Raw genomic sequence first — 21721 nt, forward strand, 5'->3', positions numbered from 1 at the left:
TAAATCCTAAAGCAAACTATTAACCATCCTTATATACAAAGAGCCAAACTAAAACAGAAAAGACTCTCAAAAACAAAAAGGCATCACAAAACCCTGAGGAAAAAAACAGCGATCCTCCATCAGCTTCCGCTTCTCCTTTTCAGGGTCGCGGGGGCGCTGGAGCCTATCCCAGCTGTCATAGGGCGAGAGGCGGGGTACACCCTAGACAGGTTGCCAATCTGTCGCAGGGCCAACACACAGGGATAGACAACGATTCGCACTCACATTCACTCACACATTCACACCTAGTGGCAATTTGGATTATCCAACTAAATATCCCCACAAGCTGCATGTCTTTGGACGGTGGGAGGAAGCCGGAGTACCCGGAGAGAACAGCGATCCTAACAAATAATATTGCAGTGGTTGGAGATGAAACTTTGCGGACATGTAGTAAATGGACTGATTCTTATATAGTGCTTTTCTACTCTCCTGGAGTTTTCAAAGTGCTCTATACAACAGGCCTCATTCACACAAGCACTTCTAAACACAAGTGCAAACTAATCATCAGAGGGCAACTTGGGGTTAGTATCTTGCCCAAGGATATTTGGCATGCAGGCTGGGGAAGCCAAGGTTCGAGCCACCAACCTTCCAATCAGCAGCTGATCTGCTCTACCACCTGAGCCACAGCCTCCCACCCATCACAAGTGGGTGAGGCTGGTTCTGATATGGTGCTTTTCTACTCTGAGCATTCAAAGTGCTTCATACAAATGACTCATTCAAGGACTTTTCCTGTGCAGAAGAGTTTTCTATCTTGGGGTTAGTATCTCGTATCAAACAACCAACCTTCCAGTTACTTCGTGACCTGCTCTAACTCCTGAGCTACAGACAGAAGAGGAGTTTGTTAAGAATTTAACTGTCAAAGTTTTTTTTCTATTGTTTATTAAATTAATCTTATTAAATTTGAGTAGAACGTTCCTTTTATTTCTCTGAAACCTTGCAGCTTTTGGTGGTTAAACTGCAAATATATAGAGAAGGTAACCCAGAGGAAGAATGCACAGAGACTTTAAGGTCAGCTATCAAGAATCATTTTTATGCATTTTGATGCAATGTTATGATATTTGATGTTGAAATTGATTAGAAACGACTAATTTCATTTCTACAGAATTATGCAGTGTGGGTGTCCAAGAAGATGAATTCAGAATTTCATGTCAACTATCATATATGATTTAATACAGAACCTTCATACACCTACCTGAAACCATTTAAATTACATTATTGAGTTCCTTCAAAGTTTCTCCGTTTGAACAGAGTTGTTCTTTAATTTCTCGTGTCTCAAGCAGCAGTTTGAGGTGAAAATATGGATGCATGAAAGAGCAGCTGAGCCAAATGACAACTGAATTTCAACTACAAAAGATGATTTTCAGAAATATTTTACATTTTTTGAAGTTATTTTAGATTTGAATGAATCATGAATGAAGAAGCATTACCAGAAAAATTGAGAAGAGAAGACAACTTGAGTGAAAAATAAATGACACTGTGGCTTTATTTCTGTTAACTTCCTGAAAATCATGTGTGTTGTTATGTGTGTGATCAGCAAAAAGGGATAAGAAGCAGCACTACCGTAAAACTTAGCGTTGAAGCTCAAGTTTGGCAGATAACGGATGGCAGGCGTGGCTCACACTTGACCACGGTGTTGGAGAAACTCTGAGCTCCGGGTCTTTATAATCACTCTGCGGAGCTCACAGAGACTGCAGGGAGGACAGGAGGACAGAGCAGACTTTGTGAATTATTTTTGATCTTAGATGTAATATAAATTCAACACAGGCCTCTGAGGAAAAGGATCGTGCTACAAACTTTCGTTTCTCTTCCATCAGAAAGCAGAGGAGTGGAGTTACTCAGAGACTGACTGGATTAAACACACCAAAGGTTTATATTCCAGTTGGACTGTATCTCTTACCAAGGTCTGCACTACGTATCAGGATGTGATCTTATTCAGGTAATATCAGGGTTCTTATAGGGGTTTGTTCACAATAGTAACTCATGCAGCTATTTTTCAGTCTCACTGACCAAACTTTTTACAACATGCGGCATTTTTAATAGTAAACTTCTGTTCAGTGCTTCTCCTGTCACACACTCATACATGTGTTTTGTCTGCAGCAGCTGTGTTGTTGTTGTTAGATTGTATTATCTGTTTAATCTCTTCAACATGGTTTTAGTTTTCTTTGTAAAGTCAGCAGCTCTGGCACTTTTCTCTGATTCCTCTTCTGCTCGACACTCAGCTGACACTCAGTTTCATTTCCACATTCATGAAGTTGTTGTCCAAGCGAATCATAGGCTCCATGATTGGTCAGCAGACTGTGTCCAGGCAGACAGGTTGGATAAGAATAACAGATTTATGTTTGATTACGCCCGTTTCCAATTCAGTTCCAGTCATTCCTGGCCCCAGGAGGTTGATGGGGGTGGGAGATGGGGGGCAGTGGGTTGTAAGCACAATGTAGATGAGTGGAGGCTTAATGTACTTAAACTTCCAGTCACAGTGAATCAGTGTGTGTCAGTGAATGCATCATGTGTGCTTCATGGCTCCATCTAGTGGACTGATAGTAGAAGTAGAGCAGCTGATGGCAGCTTCCTGTGCCTCACACTGCTGTCTGACTGCATTCAGCTGATATTTGGACAGCGCACATGATGGAAAGGAGGATTTTGGTTTATGTGCACATGAATGATTTGTGTTTCCTCTGCAGGTGAAGGTAGAAAGTGTGTGTGAGCTGATGTGAATTGAGCAGCATGGATCAGTGTGAGGACAGAGAGGAGGGAGTCCCTCCCTCTAAAAGCACTCTGTGTGGGGAACATGAGAGCCAGACCAAAGCTCAGAGGTGAGATGACCATCTCTAACTGTCCATGACTCTTCTCCATGTCACAGCTCAGCACTCACATCACTGCTCCATCATTATTCACACTCATACCTCTGTGTGTGTTGTTTTAAAGCCCAGAGCTGTGGGGCGTACCAGGCTCAGCTGGACATAACCCTGAAACGAATCCAGAACCTGGACCTGAACCCAGCTGTGTTTCCTTGAAGAGCAACAGGTCGAAGGGTATTGGTGAAAACTTTAACAAAAGACTGTTATGTGACAAAGAGTAAGTACATTATTTTTATGAGATTGTTCATCATGTCTTTAATTTAATATTTCCAGTTTTTCCTTCCTGTCTCATGAAGCTGTTACATTTATTGTTTTTCTTTTAGGATCAATAAGAGGCCAGAATCTCCTGGACCTGAACCCAGCTGTGTTTCCTTAAAGAGCAACGAGTCAAAGGATATTAAAAGAGACTTTAAAGGCTGTTCTTCTGCTGCTGAGAGGTAATGTGTGTCTAGATGTTGTTCCTGACTCTGTATTTTTGAATAAATCCTCATGTTTAATATCAGCTCAGCTCTTTTTCACACATTTCTATGTTGGTATGTGAAGCGGTGTGTGTTGGAGTGTTTCCACAAACACAGCAGTCAGAGTGGAAAGAGTGGATGTTGTAGGAGGTGTTTGTGTAGTGAAGAGGCTGAGTGTCTGTAGGACTCCAGCTGCTCCAGCAGGTGTCTCCTTTGTGCTTTGCTTCAAACACAGTGTAGGGAGGAGCTTCCACTCAGGTGTTTCAGGTGTTGCTGGATGGAGGAGGACAAATAGTTTTTCCTTTCAGTGACACTCAGCTCAATGTTCTGGGGAGATGTTTGTCTTTATGAAGGTTTATGGATTCTTGTTCTTACTTTGGTTAAACTGAGCAATACATTTTCCATCTAACATTTAAAGTAAATTTCCAGGTGAATAAAAGATCTGCAGCTGCAGCCTCTGTGATGTTTCACAGTCTGAAAGTAACAAATTCAACCAGAGTTCAAACAAAGGCTTAATATACGTGTGTGTTTGATATAATGCCAACAAGTACAAATAGGTGTTCTTACAGGTCTTAATCACAGAGGTCTGATAAGTCTGGTGACTTTCACACTCAGCAATTTTGCTGCCTTTTATTTTATATTGGCCTTTTTAAAGCCCTTCAAAGTCTCCCACATTCATACAGAGCTTTTAACACCAAACTCCTTTACAGTCCTTCTCCTCTCACACACGATCACTTGACTGATTTGTCTGCAGCAGCTGTGTTACTGCTAATATTTTATTATGTGTGTAATCTCCTCATATTGTTCCTGTGGTTTAGTTTGACTTCCTTCTGCAAACTCAGCTGCTCTGTTGCTGATACACGTCTCCATGAATATGATTGATCAGATGCTGCCAACACCATGTGTTTCATGTGAACGCTCAGCTGAAACCCTGGGTTGACTTATCGAGTTAATAACAAGCTTCATGTGACTGTGAATGCTAAAGTGAATCAGATAAAGGAAAGAGACCCTGCTAATGTTGGACTCACTTCTTAGTGTAGATCCCAGGAGGAAGTTCAACATAGCCATTCTTTGTGCTAGCTCGACCAAACCTGAGAGCACAGTGCAGGATGATGATCATCATCTGTCTCTGTCAAGGACATTTAAAATCCACAAATAACAAACATAATTATATTTGATCATTAAAAATATGTTTTAACTTAAAAAAGCATGAGCACACTGGTGGATTACAGAAACATGAAAACTCGTTAACAGTAAAGTTAATTTAGGCGTAAACAAAGTGTCAAACATACTTAAGTAGAAGGACTGATGTTTGTGTTAAAATACCCTCTTAAAGCTGAAATACTGATTCAACTTTCTCCAAAAGTTGATTCTGTTCATCTGGACGTAGCATTTTGTGGGAGAAACATTTCGTCACTCATCCAGGTGACTTCTTCAGTCTCAGCTGACTGCAGGTTTCAATCTTATAAACAGGACATTTACATAATGACTGAAACCAGCCCACTGAAGGAACAAAGTGCTGGGAGGTCAGTTCCTTAATCTTAATTATGCAAATTGTGCTGTCCTCGCCCTGAGTCTCTTAGTTTCACCAGCTAGACAGCGAGATAACGATGCTCCAATAACCAGACTTATTTTCCTTTTTGCGCTGATTTATTGAAGAATGGCCTCTGACCATTGCCTTCTCTTTGACCATCCTAAAACTGAAAGTACAAAATACCGTATTAGCTAACTAACATTGTAAACTAGCTTCTTACACTCTTACTGCAAGCTAACAAGATAAAACTTTCAAATGTACAAATTATCGTACCATTTTTACACAAAACAAAAGATAATAATTATTTTATCGACACTCATACTTACAGACATATCTTGTCCAAGGCAACAACATTTTAAGGTCCGTATCAGCTTAGAACGATAACATTACAGTATCACTTTCCGCCATCTTTTATTTCTTCTTCACGTTCTCATTTTTTCCTTTCCCAAAGTAACCGAACCCAAAGCAGCCACTAGAGGGAGCTCTAGGCTAGTTTACAACTATAATATCCCATTTAAGTTATAAAAGGCAGAACACTCCCCGCCTGGTACAATATAATTGTGCCACTAGAACAAACTTTTCTAATGAACATTTTGAACAGTTTAGGGCTATTTCAAACACTTATTTATCACTTGATAAAAGCAAAACCATATCAGTGATGGGTCTCAAAAACACTTTTTCATTTCCATCTTTCACAGTCTTTACTTCTGCTTTTCGAACCTTATTGTCCTTGCTCTCAAATGTTCTTACAACTTTTCCCATGGACCAGTCATTTCTGTGTGCGAGAGCATCTTTCAATAACACAACATCACCAACTTTTATGTTTGTTTTATCATCAGTCCATTTTCTCCTTTGCTGTAGTGTTGAAAGATATTCACTTTTCCACTGTTTCCAAAAAGAGTCTGCCAAACACTGTACTTGCTTCCATTGCTTTGAATAGAGGTCTGGCGGTCCAAAGCTTCCTGTTGGTGCAGATAATGCATTGACCTTTTGTGTAAGGAGCATTGCTGAAGTGAGAAGGTTTGGTTTGTCTGGATCTGTTGAGACTGGTACAAGTGGTCTTGCATTCATTATTGCCATTACTTCTGCCATGAATGTACTTAAAACTTCATGCGTTAGTTGGACATGTACGGCTTTCAACAGAATACCATCTAGGATGCGTCTTGCTACTCCAATAAGTCTGTCCCACGAGCCACCCATGTGTGACGAGTGTGGGGGATTAAACAGCCATGTGCATCCTTTCTCTTGCAGGTATGAGTTTAGTTCTGTGTCCTCGTGATCAATTTGCAACTCATTGCATGCTCCAACAAAATTTGTACCTCTATCAGATCTGAGTATTTGAGCAGGTCCACGGATGCAGAAAAATCTCCTTAGCGCATTGATGAAGCTGGATGTTGACATTGTTTCAATGAGCTCAATGTGCACAGCTCTCGTGGACATGCAGGTGAAAAGCACAGCCCAGCGTTTACTGTCTGCACTCCCTCCTCTGGTGCGACGTGTGGTGACCGTCCAGGGTCCAAAGACATCCAGTCCTACACTAGTGAACAGTGGCATTGGTGTCAGCCTGTCCACAGGTAAATCTGCCATCTTTTGGGTCTGAAGTTGTCCTCGAAGCTTTCGACAAAGAACACACTTGTAAATAACAGAAGAGACGAGCCGTTTACTGCCAATAACCCAAAATCCAACACCTCTGAGCGCTCCTTCTGTTAGGTGACGCCCCTGATGCGCTACCTTCTCATGATAGTATCTAATAAGAAGGATGGCTATATGATGAGCATTTGGGATAATGAGTGGATGTTTCTCATCTTTTGTTAGGTTAGCAGGTGCCAATCGACCTCCTAGTCTGAGGAGCCCATCTTCATCAATAACTGGATTTAACCTTTGAAGACAGCTTTGTTTTGGAAGTGGCAGATTTTCTTTTATGCATCTGTACTCTTCTTTGAATGTTTCACTTTGTACTGTGTGAATGATGAACTTTGCTGCTTTAGACACTTCATCTGTGGTGTTAGTTTCACTGAAACACTTCCAGCCTTTACCTTCTGTGTTTGTTTTCTTGAATGATACTGCCACACGCTTTAGTGATGCAATAGTGCGACACAATCTCATCCAATGAGAGAATCTTTCAAAACGGCATGGCTCTAGCTGTGTTACTGAGGCTTTGGTAACAAAACTTGTTATATCAGGTCTGATCTCTGCATCTGTGTCAGGATCGATCAGTGTGAAATGATCACAGTGAGACTTCTCCATGTCGTGTTGTGTCAAAAAGGAAGGACCACTAAACCAGTTTGTAGAAGCCAATGCAGAAGCTGCAATTGGTCTAGTGGCTGTGTCTGCTGGATTGTCACTAGTGGCTATGTAAAACCACTGTGCTGGATGTGTAGTCTTTCTGATTCTAATCACTCGGTTAGCCACGTAAGTGTAGAACCTCTTTGTGTTGTTGTGTATGTAACCAAGAACAATTTTACTGTCTGTGAAAAATCTGACAGTGTCTACTTCAATGTCAATCTCATCTCTAATGAGTTCGTACATCTCTACAGCTAACACTGCTGCACATAACTCCAATCTAGGAACAGTGTGGGCGGGTCTTGGGGCTACTTTGGACTTGCCCATGATGAAACCTGTGTGCCACTGACCTTCACCATCAATAGCTCTCAGATATGCCACTGCTCCTATGGCCATGGTGGAGGCATCTGAAAATATGCACAGTTCTTTTTTCACAGCAATGGCCTGGGAGAACGAGAGGTAGCACCTCGGTATCTGAAGCCGCTCAAGATCCTTCAATGAGCTTCTCCATCTGCTCCATTCATCTTCTCTTTCTGCAGGAAGTGATTCATCCCAGTCCTTTTGCCCTGAGGTCAATTCACGGAGAAGAGCTTTTCCCTGCATTGTGATGGGTGACACGAAACCCAGCGGGTCATACAGACTGTTAACAGTGGCCAAGACACCTCTCCTGGTGAACGGCTTTTGTTCGGTGGTGACGTGAAAGGTAAAACAGTCCTTTTTAAGATTCCACAGTACCCCCAAGCTCCATTGCAGGGGTATGTCGTCCAACTCTAAATCCAAGTCTTTTAGATCCTTGGCTCTCTCGGCAGCAGGAAACGCTTCCACTACTTTGTGGTCATTAGAGGCTATTTTATGTAGCCTTAAGTTTGACTGTGCCAGCATCTTTTGAGCGCTTGTGAGTGTCTCAACAGCTTCTTCCACTGTTGCTGTGGATGCGAGACCATCATCAACGTAAAAATGTCTCATTACAAACTGCTTTGCATCATGTCCGTGCTTTTCTTCTCCCTCGACTGCAGCACGCCTCATACAATAAATAGCCACAGCTGGGGAAGGGCTATTCCCAAAAACATGAACCCTCATTCTATAGTCACAAATACCTTGGTCGGGATCATTGTCTTCATACCAAAGGAATCTCAGATAATCCCTATGATCCTCTCTCACTTCAAAACAATAAAACATTTGTTGCACATCAGCTGAAAATGCTACAGGCTCTTTCCTAAAACGCATAAGGACACCTAGTAGTGTGTTATTTAGGTCAGGTCCACTTAATAAGACTTTGTTAAGGGACTGTCCTTCAAATTCTGCACTTGAGTCAAAGACTACTCTCAGCTGATTAGGTTTTTGTGGGTGGTACACACCGAAGGATGGCAAGTACCAGTGTTCTTTGTTTGAGTCCAAAGGTGGAGCGACTTCTGCATGGTCATTGTCCAGCATGTTTTGAATGAATTCGATATATTGTCTTTTCATTTCAGGGTTCCGGTCCAATGTCTTTCTGAGAGATTGGAGGCGCTTGAATGCTTGCTCTCTGTTACTCGGAAGCTCTGGTCTTGGACAGCGGAATGGCAAAGGCGCCACCCAGCTGTTACATTCATTTTGATACACCTCCTTCTCCATGGTGTCAATGAAGTCTTTGTCCTCTACTGACAGTGCTGGTTTGTCATCATCTTTTGTCCTGTCAAAAACAGTTTCTCCCAGTTGATTGGTGTTTGTGTTTCCCCTGTCCTTTTTGGGGTTAGGTGTGGTGTTTAACTGGTCTTTGATTTGAAACGTGTTAGGACATGGGCAGAGGTAAGAAGCACGGCCATTCTGAAGAATATGTGTTTTGAGAACACTCACACTAGGGGGCTTATGCGTCTTCCCCATGCAGGCTTCTCCAACTATAACCCAGCCTAAATCCAAACGCTGCGCGTAAGGTGTATTGTGTGGCCCATTGATTCTCTCTCTGACTTTGTGTACCTGTATAATGTCTCTTCCCAAAAGCAACAGAATAGGTACTTGTTCTTCTACAGGAGGTACTTTTTCAGCTATCTTCTGTAAGTGTGAGAACTTCATGGCCACTTGTGGAGAGGGAATCTCTCTCCTGTCGTCTGGAATCATGTCACATTCAATCAGGTTTGGGAGTGGGAGCTTTACTTTACCATCCATTGACTCAATCATGAAGTTTACTGCTGTTCTGCCGACATTATCTGACAGTCCTGAGCATGTTCTGAGCTTGTAAGTCTCGGAGCGTGTCTTAATATTAAAGAGCTCAAAAAACTGCGACTTAGCTAGTGACTTGTTACTTTGTTCATCAAGCACTGCATACATCTTTCTAGCCTGTTCATTTTCGCCTTCTGGATAGACTAACACAGGACTTATTTTTGAGCATGAATGTGGACTATCTTCATCACCACAGACTTCTGTGCATTTGGAAACAACTGAGGCATTTGCATTATCCTGTGTCTCCCCGCCATCATCTTTATCAGCTCCAGAGCTCTCAGCTGGAGCAGGGGGTGGACCTGGATGTAGCACTGCTAAATGCCTGTCGCTACCACAGTCCATGCATTTTATTTGAGCCCTGCAGTCCCTTGCTAAATGTTGAGTAGAGCCACAGCATTTAAAACAGATTCTGTTCTCTTTTAAAAATGACTTGCGCTCATCTATGGGCTTTGCTCTAAAACTCTTGCACCTTTTAAGAGGGTGAGGCTTCTTATGGATTGGGCATACCTTGTCAGGGCTTTCTATAGGCTTGCTGTAACTATTTTGAGGTGAACTAGTGTCTGTAGGAATGTCCGTTTTGTGTACACTAATCACTTGCCTGTTACTGCCTCTGAAGCTTTTCTCCTTCTTGAAGCTTGTGTCGGCAGGAGGTGTGATGACAAAGCTTGGGTCGTTTCTTATTTTGGCTTGTTGTCTTACAAACTTTGAAAAGACACTGAAAGGGGGGAAAACAACTTTATGTTCTTCTTTGTACTTTGCTCCTGTTGCAATCCATTTTTCCTGCAGTCCATATGGTAACTTTTCCACAATGGGGTTGACTCCGCGAGCTGTGTCCAAATATGAGAGGCCTGGTAGATATCCTCCATCTTTTGCACATTCTATTTCCTGCAGAACGTCACCCAGCTCTCTTAACTTTGTGTTGTCTCTGTTGTTTAGTTTGGGAAACTGTTCAATCTTTTTTAACAGTGCATTTTCTACCAATTCTGGAGATCCATAACATTCCTCGAGTCTTTGCCACACAAGGTTGAGAGCTGCAGCTGGATTAAAGACATGGACTGATCGGATTCTTTTGGCCTGGTGACCAGACTCAACTCCAAGCCATTTGACCATTAAATCTAGCTCCTCTTGAGCTGTAACGTGCAAGTCTTTAATAGCACTTTGAAATGATGCCTTCCACGCCCAGTAGTTTTCTGGGTGGTCATCAAACTGCAAAAGTCCAGTACTTAACATTTCCCTCCGTGTCAGGTACCTTGTAATATCCTGGACACCCTGTGTCTCTGTTGATGTTTGAAGAGTGTTGTACGGATAAGGTTTGGGGGAATCCAGTCTCTCTCTCTGTTGTGTTTGGAGTTCCACTTTAACATTAGCCTTTTGAGCACTGTGTGAGCAGTCATTGTCTATATCTGCATTCATAGCCATTTCGCATTGTTCACGTGCAGCTTTGTGACAGGCAAGTGGATCTACTTTTAATTTGAATCCTTCAAGGCAAATATCTGAGTGTTTTTGTACATACTCTGCTGTGCGTTGCTTTGGACTGGCGGGTGGTCCCACCAATGGATAGCGCAGTTCACTTTTTGAGAGTCCCTCCTCCTCTTCTTCATAAACTGCAACCTCTGCTTCTGCAACTGCAACAGCCTTTTGACAGCTCAAAACATGTAAATTAGCCTCAAGTTCAGTTTTTTGTTTCATTATAGCTGCTTCTCTTTCTGAATACGCCAGCTGTGCACGTGCAGCCTCTGCTTTTGCTCGTGCTTTAAGTGCTGCAGAACTTGTGGATGAACGCTTGGACGTGCGCGAGCGTCTAGACTCCGCCTGTGTGTCTGCGTTGCTTGCATTATCCTTGTTCTCCATATCCTCTGCGTTGTGCACTTGTTTTGTTTCTCTTTGGTCTGGTGTTTCTTCCTCTTCTGGAAGATCCAGTTGATATTGCTTTCCTGACCGTAGACTCATAACTGATGTGCTGAAAATAGCTCCTCGTGGTTGTGCCCGCTGCGCTAATGTCTTTTTACTGTGCTGTCCTCGCCCTGAGTCTCTTAGTTTCACCAGCTAGACAGCGAGATAACGATGCTCCAATAACCAGACTTATTTTCCTTTTTGCGCTGATTTATTGAAGAATGGCCTCTGACCATTGCCTTCTCTTTGACCATCGTAAAACTGAAAGTACAAAATACCGTATTAGCTAACTAACATTGTAAACTAGCTTCTTACACTCTTACTGCAAGCTAACAAGATAAAACTTTCAAATGTACAAATTATCGTACCATTTTTACACAAAACAAAAGATAATAATTATTTTATCGACACTCATACTTACAGACATATCTTGTCCAAGGCAACAACATTTTAAGGTCCGTATCAGCTTAGAACGATAACATTACAGTATCACTTTCCGCCATCTTTTATTTCTTCTTCACGTTCTCATTTTTTCCTTTCCCAAAGTAACCGAACCCAAAGCAGCCACTAGAGGGAGCTCTAGGCTAGTTTACAACTATAATATCCCATTTAAGTTATAAAAGGCAGAACACAAATTCTCATGACCATTGATCAACAACCACTGACCAAAACCCACTGATCAAAGATCAATGGCCGTGAGTCCCATTCACAGAGAGTTGGGGAATGGCTGCAATCACAGCATTGTAACATGGTGACAGATGTACCCTTAGGCCCCCTCCTCGATTCACAGATGGTCTTTCCCTTTTCACGTAAATGGCCTCCTTGACTCCGCCCTCAAACCAGCGATCCTCCCTGTCCAGGATGTGAACATCCTCATCATTGAAAGAGTGTCCACTGGCCTGTAGGTGTAAATAGACTGCAGAGTCCTGGCCTGACGAGGTGGCTCTTCTGTGTTGTAGCCAGAGGTTGTTTGGTTTCCCCGATGTATAAATCCTGGCAATCCTCCTGCACTTAACAGCGTACACTATGTTACTCTGTTTGTGTCGGGGGAACCCGATCCTTGGGGTAGACCAGTTTTTGGCACAGCGTGTTTTGGGGTTTAAAAGCCACAGAGACCCGGTGTTTAGAAAAAATGCGTCTCAACTGCTCCGATACACCTGACACATACGGGATAGCTACAGGTCGCGTAGGCAGCGGTTCTCCTTCTCACCTCGATCGTCTGGAGCTTTCTTTAGGAGCCTTTCCAGCTTTGACAAAAGTCCAGCTGGGATAACAACATTTACGCTACGTCCCGATGAGCAGAATCAACTTTTGGAGATTTACTTTCCTGGATGATTGAGAATGCATCAAGACGTTCGTCTTAAAGTGTTATTCAGTGTTGTGACAGCAGCTGATTCAGCTGCTGCTGGGATGGGCTGTGGCAAAGAGAACAGAGAAAATCCAAATCAGAGTTTTTCTCTGAATTAAAAGCAAGGAAACAACAATATATTCTACATGGTGAAACTGATGGTTTCTGGTGTTTGGGTCTGTTTTTCTGTATTCATGCAGATAAAGTGTAAACTCAGATGAATTATACCATCAAATGTTAAAGGAAAATATCAGGATGAGTGTCTGTGAGCTGAGAAGGACGTGAAGCGAGCAGTTTATCCCAGAGCTGAAGCTGCTCTGTGTGCAGAGATGAGCTCAGATTCCTGCTGTGATTGATCAACAGTCACAGAAATGTAGACTTGTAGTTATTACTGCAGTATGGTCACAGCAGATACTGATAAACATGTATTATGAGGATGGATGATCAAGTTTCTCACTCTCTCCTTTAAATCTCAGTTTTTTTCTTCTTCACAGTTTATCTGATAATTTATTAATGAATAACACTGAAAGAGTTTCTGTTATATTTCCCCTTGAACATCACCTTATTAGGGCGGCATTAGGAAATAGCCCCCCTCCAAAGAATGAATAAATGAATGATGATAATAATAAAATGATTAAAAAGCAGAGCTCAGAGTGGTAGAATGGTCAAACATGGATCCACGGGTGGTTCAACTGCATTTGGTGACGTGACTAAAGCAAATCTTTCAAATAATCCCACCATCAATGGGATGTTGTCTCCTTTACTACGGTTACTTTACTTGGTCACCGTGTGAATTTCTTTGAAATGAACCAAATTCTTTTATTTGTTGGTTGTTGCATATTTAACCTCTACAGTCAGGAAGGGAGGAGATGAGGCCTCAACAATGTTGGGTTGTAGCTGTGGTTCAGGTTAGAGTGAGTGTCCATGGAATAAATGTAAGTCAGTGAACTGGAAACATGACTGTGTTCAAACTTTGTTTTCCTTTTTATAATGAGTCTAATCAAAGGTGGACAGAAGTATCTCCACTGTGACTTTTCTGTGTCACCATCAGAGCTTCTGCACAGTGTGGAGAAAGATCCAGAAGCAGAGCTGGACTGCAGACAGCCAGTCAGAGCAGCTGTGTACAAAGTAAGACTGAACATCTGTCTGCTGATGGACTCATTTCTGAAAACTGGACTTCTTGTGTTGTTCAGACATTGAAGAGTTTTCTTTCTCTTTAGTCTCATTGTTTTTCTTTCTTTCAGTAGATGTTGGTCTGCAGGAGGTTTTAGATGAACATAAGATCAGTCTGAGGAGGAGATGTGAACGTGTGACTGAAGGAAGTGATGAAACAGGAAGTAGAACCCTCCTCAACAGGATCTACACTGAGCTCTACATCACAGAGGGACAGAGTGAAGAGGTTCATACCCAACATGAGGCGAGGCAGCTGGAGACAGCTTCCAAGATGGACGCCCTCCATGACGCTCCAATCAGGTGCCAGGACATCTTTAAAGCCTTACCTGACCAACAGAGACCCATCAGAGTGGTTCTGAACAACGGCGTGGCTGGTGTTGGAAAAACCTTCTCAGTGCAGAAGTTCACTCTGGACTGGGCAGAGGGCTTGGAGAACCAACATGTCAGTGTGGTGGTTCTGCTTTCATTCAGGGAGCTGAACCTGATCAGAGATGAGCAGTACAGTCTTCTGGAGCTGCTCCATGTTTTCCATCCAACATTACAGAAGGTCACAGCAGAGAAGCTGGCTGTCTCTCAGCTTTTGTTCATCTTTGACGGCCTGGATGAAAGCAGACTTTCATTGGATTTCACCAACAGGAAGCAGCTGTCTGATGTCACACAGAAGTCATCAGTCAGCCAGCTGCTGACAAACCTCATCCAGGGGAATCTGCTTCCCTCGGCTCTCGTCTGGATAACTTCCCGACCCGCAGCAGCCAATCAGATCCCTCCTACATGTGTTGACAGGCTAACAGAAGTACGAGGCTTCACTGACGCCCAGAAGGAGGAGTACTTCAGGAGGAGATTCAGTGATGAAGAGCTGTCCAGCAGAATCATCTCCCACATGAAGACATCCAGGAGCCTCCACAACATGTGTAGTATCCCAGTCTTCTGCTGGATCACTGCTACAGTTCTGGAGCACATGTTGACTACAGAGCAGAGAGGAGAGCTGCCCAAGACCCTGACTGACATGTACTCACACTTCCTGCTGGTTCAGACAAAGAGGAAGAAGAACAAGTACCATGAGGGACGTGAGACGAGTCCACAGGAGCTGACGGAGGCTGACAGGGAAGTTCTTCTGAAGCTGGGGAGGCTGGCGTTTGAACATCTGGAGAAAGGAAACATCATGTTCTACCAAGAAGACCTGGAGCAGTGTGGTCTGGATGTGACAGAGGCCTCGGTGTACTCAGGAGTTTGTACAGAGATCTTCAAAAGAGAGTGTGTGATCTTCCAGAAACCAGTCTACTGCTTTGTTCATCTGAGCATTCAGGAGTTTCTGGCTGCAGTCTACATGTTCCACTGTCACACCAACAGGAAGACAAAGGTGCTGAAGAAGTTCCTTAAACCAAAATCTTTAATCAAGATGATTTCCAGTCTTTTTGATAACAAAGATCTCCAATCACTTGATGTATTTCTGAGGAGAGCCATGGAGAAATCCCTCCAGAGTAAAAATGGCCACCTGGACCTGTTTGTTCGCTTCCTTCATGGCCTCTGTCTGGAGTCCAACCAGAGACTCTTAGTAGGTCTGCTGGGTCAGACAGAGATCAGTCCAGGAACCATCCAGAGAGTCATCAACAACCTGAAGAAGATGAACAGTGATGAAATCTCTCCTGACAGAAGCATCAACATCTTCCACTGTCTGATGGAGATGAACGACCTCTCATTGTTTCAGGAGATCCAAAAGTTCCTGAAGTCAGAGAAGGAACTCTCTGAGATCCAGTGCTCAGCTCTGGCCTTCATGCTGCAGATGTCAGAGGAGGTTCTGGATGAGTTGGACCTGCAGAAGTACAAAACATCAAAGCACGGACGACTGAGACTGATTCCAGCTGTGAGGAACTGCAGAACAGCTCGGTGAGTCCAGATGTGATCAAACATCATTGATCAGTGTAGGTTAGTAGTTTAATTTTGAAAATAAAATCAGATTGTAACCACAAAGTGTTTGTGTCCGTACGCTGCAACCGTCCACACCATTCCTTTATTGTACAGACTCAGCAGCAGCTCCATGGATCCCAAATCCAAGAGTGGAGAACAGATTTGAAGTGTGTCACATCCATGCAGTCACAGCTGTTTCCACCATGTTTCCACTGATATTAATCCTGTTCACGGACACGTTTCATATCAGTGAATATGTTCTTTAGGACGTCCACTGACATGTTAGTGTCCTGCTGGAAATCACTCAAATCATCCATGAAATCCATGAAAAATCCTTTTAGTGTTTCTAACTTCACCCTCTGTCCTCTCTCTCTCTCCATCCTCCTCACTGCTTCTTTCACTGATAATCACACAAACATCGTATTCAGCTACAAAATAACACAATAATATCATCTGATGATCATTATTATAAGAGCAGGATCCATATTTGATATCAGAGTAACACACTGCTTGGTTATGTGCAGTCATCATCAGTGACTGTGGGTCAAACAGAAGCTCTCTGATTGGTTGCTGACCTTGGTCACCTGTCCACTCTCACCTGTTTGTGTTTGCTCTCTCTTTGCTGTCTCCATCCTCTCTCTCCTTTCTCTCCCTCTCTGTCTTTGTACGTCACTCAGGTCCAATGGAAACAGTGACATTTACAAACCAATCAAAGACAAACTGATCCATGTCAGGTTATAACAATATTCAAAGTGAATACAGGCTGCTGCTGGACACAGACAGGTAACATCATTTTGACTTGCTGTCACCTGGATCTGGACTCATAAACACTGAAGCCCTGAACAGGAATACAAATCATTTTCTGCCAACTAGCGACACACCAGCAGATAATGGCTCAGAAAGCTAAAATGAGCCAATCATTTCTGTGTTTAGTTCCCCTGAAATCAGATCTGATATCAGCAGCTCTGAGTTCATTCATCATTATTGTCCAGTGATGAGATTTCTGCTCCGTTTGGTAACAGTCAGCAGGTTTTTCCTGCGTTTGGACATGTACAGTCGTACCTGACAGCAGGTAGCAAACAGAGATCATCTTTCCAGCTGGAACGCTTCACTGAGCTGAACTCATTCAAAATGTTCTGGAGTCAAAACAGGAAACAGTCCAAATGTGTGTCTTCACTCTGACTCTGGATCAGATCTCAGTGACAGACTGTGGACATTATGGAAGCCTAAATGTGACACCATCTTCCTCCTTCATCTGCAGATTAAAGCCAAACAAAGATTCTCATTAAAAGTCTGCAGGTCTGAGAGAGACTCAATCGTTGTGTCATGTCAAACACAGTAAGAGGAGCTGAAGCACAGATGTGAAGAGCAGATTCATCAGATTATGACCTCACTCTGTTTTGTCTTCATATACATTCAGTCTGTGTTTATAATGCAGATTTTCTGCTTTTATAATAGCACATTTTATATTTTCTATCATCACAGACTGACTCACTGTCGACTCTCAGAGTCTCACTGTGAAGTTGTGGCCTCAGCTCTGAAGTCCAACCCCTCCCATCTGACAGAACTGGACATGAGTTACAACCTCAACCTGCAGGTTTCAGCAGTGAAGCTTCTGTGTGCTGGACTGGAGAGTACAAACTGTCGACTGGAGACTCTGAGGTGAGTTCACTGACTGCGGCTGTTGTTGTTTTTCTATGTTTCAGGTCTTTGATTGATGTTTGAAACTTTCTTTAGTTCCTAAATGTTCAGGATGTGTCTGAAGACAAATGTGAAGAAGTTTGAGTGCTTTCAGAAATGTTGTCTTTCCAAACGACTGAACAACAGTTTTTCCTTTTGGCTCCAAACAGAAGTGACAGACTTGAGCAGGGTTCATTTAAAGGCTGACAGAAGTGGAGTGGTGACGGGGAGATGTTTGACAGGACAGTGTTTCAGCCTCCACAGGTTCATGTTGTGCTCCATCAGTCAGTGAAGATGAAGTCAGTGCTGATGAGGCTGTAGAGTGGACGCTTCATCTCTTTGCTCCTTAAATGCTTTTCTTCTTTTATTGATTTTTATGCTGATTTTTTCCCTTTTTTCCGCATGAGCTTACCTGCGATATCTTCTGGACACTTATAGATCATTAGGACTAAAGTGTTCTTAACAGAAACAGCAACATTTTTATATTTATATATATATATATATATATATATATATGCGTAGTGGTTAGACTACACGCCTTTGGAACAGAGGATCGCAAGTTCGATTCCTGCCTGGGGCGTCTGTATCCAGTAAGGGTCCTAAGGCTAGACCCCCTATGCTAAGCAAGCCTACTGCAGATATGAGCGAGACAGATAAATATGAAGGCATGCCGGCTCGGACGTCGCCCGGATCAACAAGGTCCTCATCAGGTGTTGAGGAACCAGGGCACCCTGACGAAAAGTGGGCTACTGGAACAAGAAGGCATCGGTGGGCAAGAGACGAAAACAGGGCGTTGTTGGAATGCTACTACGCAAGTAACCCCGGCGGAAGGGGCTACATGAATAGGATGCGGGACCTATGGATTCTTCGATATCCAACATCCACAATGACGGCGAAACAACTAGTAGCTCAGTGTTCCAACATTCGAAAGAAGGGACTGCTCTCACAGCTAGAGATTGACGAGGTACAACACAAATGCTATGGCAAGGAGGAGTCAGGACGCCAGGTCAGGGGGAAGATATCATCACCCCCACCCGAGATTGGGTACATAGCCCCAAGTGCGATAGGAGAAGGATCGTTGAGTGCGAGAGGAACTGACCTGAAAAATAGGATCATGGCCAAGCTTGAAACCTGTATCCCCCATAGTCGGTTACCAAGATTACGTGAAGTACCCTCAGAAGGTCTGCTAGATGATGTTAATGCAGCACTACGGACGATACCTACAACCACGATTACCGACACTAACAAGCTGATCTACAATACGGCAGCAGTGATCAGTGAGATGCTTGGCTACAAGTTGAACAGCCACAAGGGGCAGTACCCTCCATGGAGAAGGAGGCTAGAGGGCAAGATCAAAGTAGCACGGAGGGAGGTTAGCCAACTAACGGAGTTGCAGAAAGGTGCGACAAAGAAGGTGCATAAGAAATACAGCAAGCTGTCCATACCTGAGGCCTTGGAAACTGCCAAGCAAAGACTCATAGCCTTGGCCAGCCGCTTGAGGAGGTACACCAGAGAGATAGAAGGCAGGAGAATAAACCAGCTGTTCTCCACAGAACCAGCAAAGGTGTACTCTCAGTGGCAAGGGAACAATAAGAGAACAGCACCACCAAGGCTGGAGACGGAGCAATACTGGAAGAGCATATGGGAGAAGGACGCAACCCATAACGGCAATGCTCAGTGGCTAGTGGATCTGAGGGCAGACCACAGCGACCTCCCTGAACAGGGTCCAGTAACCATCACAGTGGCAGATATCCAAGAAAGGGTCTCCAGTATGAAGAGTTGGACAGCACCAGGGCCTGACATGGTTCACGCCTACTGGCTGAAGAAGCTGACTGCACTCCACGAGCGTCTGGCAGCACAAATGAACCAGCTGCTAGTTAACGAGAGACACCCGGAATGGCTAACCAAAGGTCGAACGGTCCTGATCCCCAAGGATCCCAAGAAGGGACCGGTCCCCTCCAACTACCGACCAATAACCTGCCTCAGTACTACATGGAAGCTCCTGTCAGGCATCATATCGGCTAAGATGAACAGGCACATGGGTCAATACATGAGTGGGACACAGAAAGGGATTGGCAAGAATACCAGAGGCGCAAAACACCAGCTACTGGTAGACAGAACAGTCAGCCGAGACTGCAAGACCAGACTGACCAACCTGTGCACTGCCTGGATTGATTACAAGAAGGCCTATGACTCAATGCCCCACAGCTGGATACTGGAGTGCTTAGAATTGTACAAGATCAATGGGACCCTAAGAGCCTTCATCAGGAACTCAATGGGGATGTGGCGTACAACACTAGAGGCCAACTTCAAGCCCATAGCACAAGTCACCATCAAGTGCGGGATCTACCAAGGAGATGCTCTGTCCCCACTGCTGTTCTGCATAGGCCTGAACCCCCTCAGTGAGATCATTAACAAGACTGGCTACGGATACCGACTACGGAACGGAGCAGTTGTCAGCCACCTCCTGTACATGGATGACATCAAGCTGTATGCCAAGAGTGAACGAGACATCGATTCACTGATCCACACTACCAGGCTATACAGCAATGACATTGGAATGTCATTCGGACTGGAGAAGTGTAGTCGGATGGTAACAAAGAGAGGGAAGGTAGTCAGAACTGAGGGGATTGAACTACCAGAAGGCAACATTGCAGACATAGAGGACAGTTACAAGTACCTGGGGATCCCGCAGGCGAATGGGAACCATGAAGAGGCCGCTAGAAAAGCTGCAACCACCAAGTACCTGCAGAGGGTCAGGCAAGTCCTGAGGAGTCAGCTGAATGGTAAGAACAAGATCCGGGCCATCAACACGTACGCCCTGCCCGTGATCAGGTACCCTGCTGGGGTAATAGGCTGGCCAAAGGAGGAGATAGAAGCCACTGACATAAAGACAAGAAAGCTCCTTACCATGCATGGAGGGTTTCACCCCAAGTCCAGCACCCTGAGGCTGTACGCTAAGCGGAAGGAAGGGGGCCGGGGACTGGTGAGTGTCAGCACCACAGTCCAGGATGAAACAACGAACATCCAAGAATACATTGGGAAGATGGCCCCAACTGACCGAGTGCTCAGTGAATACCTCAGGCAGCAGAAACCCAAGAAAGAGGAGGGAGATGAGGAACCATCATGGAAGGACAGGCCCCTGCATGGTATGTACCACCGGCAGATAGAGGAGGTGGCTGATATCCAGAAATCCTACCAGTGGCTGGACAAAGCTGGACTGAAAGACAGCACAGAGGCACTAATCATGGCAGCACAAGAACAAGCTCTGAGCACAAGATCCATAGAGGCTGGGGTCTATCACACCAGGCCAGACCCCAGGTGCAGGCTGTGTAAAGATGCCCCAGAGACAATCCAGCACATAACAGCAGGGTGCAAGATGCTAGCAGGCAAGGCATACATGAAACGCCATAACCAAGTGGCTGGCATAGTGTACAGGAACATCTGTGCCGGGTATAATCTGGAAGTCCCGAGGTCAAAATGGGAGATGCCCCCAAGGGTGGTGGAGAATGACCGAGCTAAGATCCTGTGAGACTTCCAGATACAGACGGACAAAATGGTGGAGGCTAACCAACCGGACATAGTGGTGGTAGACAAACAGAAGAAGACGGCCGTAGTGATCGATGTAGCGGTTCCGAATGACAGCAATATCAGGAAGAAGGAACACGAGAAGCTGGAGAAATACCAAGGGCTCAGAGAAGAGCTCGAGAGGATGTGGAGGGTGAAGGTAACGGTGGTCCCCGTGGTAATCGGAGCACTAGGCGCGGTGACTCCCAAGCTAGGCGAGTGGCTCCAGCAGATCCCGGGAATAACATTGGAGATCTCTGTCCAGAAGAGCGCAGTCCTGGGAACAGCTAAGATACTGCGCAGGACCCTCAAGCTCCCAGGCCTCTGGTAGAGGACCCGAGCTTGAAGGATAAACCGCCCGCAGGGGCGTGCTGGGTGTATATATATATATTATATATATATTATATATATTTTTATAGTTACCTTATCCTCAGCGCTCCATGTGTCTGCGGCCTAGACACAGCTGAAGCCTGATTACAGCATCTGGGCACCGAACAGCCTCAATAGCCTGGAAAGGTGCTAACCGCTAGGCTAACTAGCAACAAGATGCCTTCCCTCTCCACAGATGACTACCACAGCCTCCTGCAGAAGATTGCAGTACTGGAGACAAAAATTCATCGCTTAGAAGTAAACGTGGAGGTAAATGGACTGTGTGGAAATGAAACAACCTTGCCTTTGATTCAAAACAATGGCGATGAGCAAGCTGGTACACAGCTAAGGAGCACAGATAACATGACCAAGAAAGTATCAGAATCAGAATCAGAATCAGAATACTTTATTG

At 44.2% G+C, this 21721-nt stretch overlaps 2 protein-coding genes across 2 annotated transcripts in view; both read left to right on the forward strand.

The window, feature by feature from the left end:
• LOC309702568 (uncharacterized protein) overlaps positions 1 to 21721 on the forward strand; it is a 1257380-nt gene that overhangs the window by 982982 nt on the left and 252677 nt on the right. The gene's annotated exons all lie outside the window — the stretch shown is intronic.
• On the forward strand, positions 1648 to 21463 carry LOC309697445 (protein NLRC3-like; the record flags this gene model as incomplete). Its single annotated transcript, XM_082519338.1, has 9 exons — positions 1648 to 1760; positions 1854 to 1975; positions 2721 to 2852; positions 2965 to 3114; positions 3221 to 3334; positions 13664 to 13740; positions 13860 to 15672; positions 17179 to 17290; positions 21398 to 21463. Exons 3-9 carry the CDS (start codon positions 2764 to 2766, stop codon positions 21461 to 21463), a joined length of 2421 nt encoding a protein of 806 aa, XP_082375464.1. The 5' UTR covers positions 1648 to 1760; positions 1854 to 1975; positions 2721 to 2763.

This window comes from Aulonocara stuartgranti (assembly GCF_965226115.1).
Source record: "Aulonocara stuartgranti genome assembly, chromosome: 3".
NCBI classification, from domain to species: domain Eukaryota; kingdom Metazoa; phylum Chordata; class Actinopteri; order Cichliformes; family Cichlidae; genus Aulonocara; species Aulonocara stuartgranti.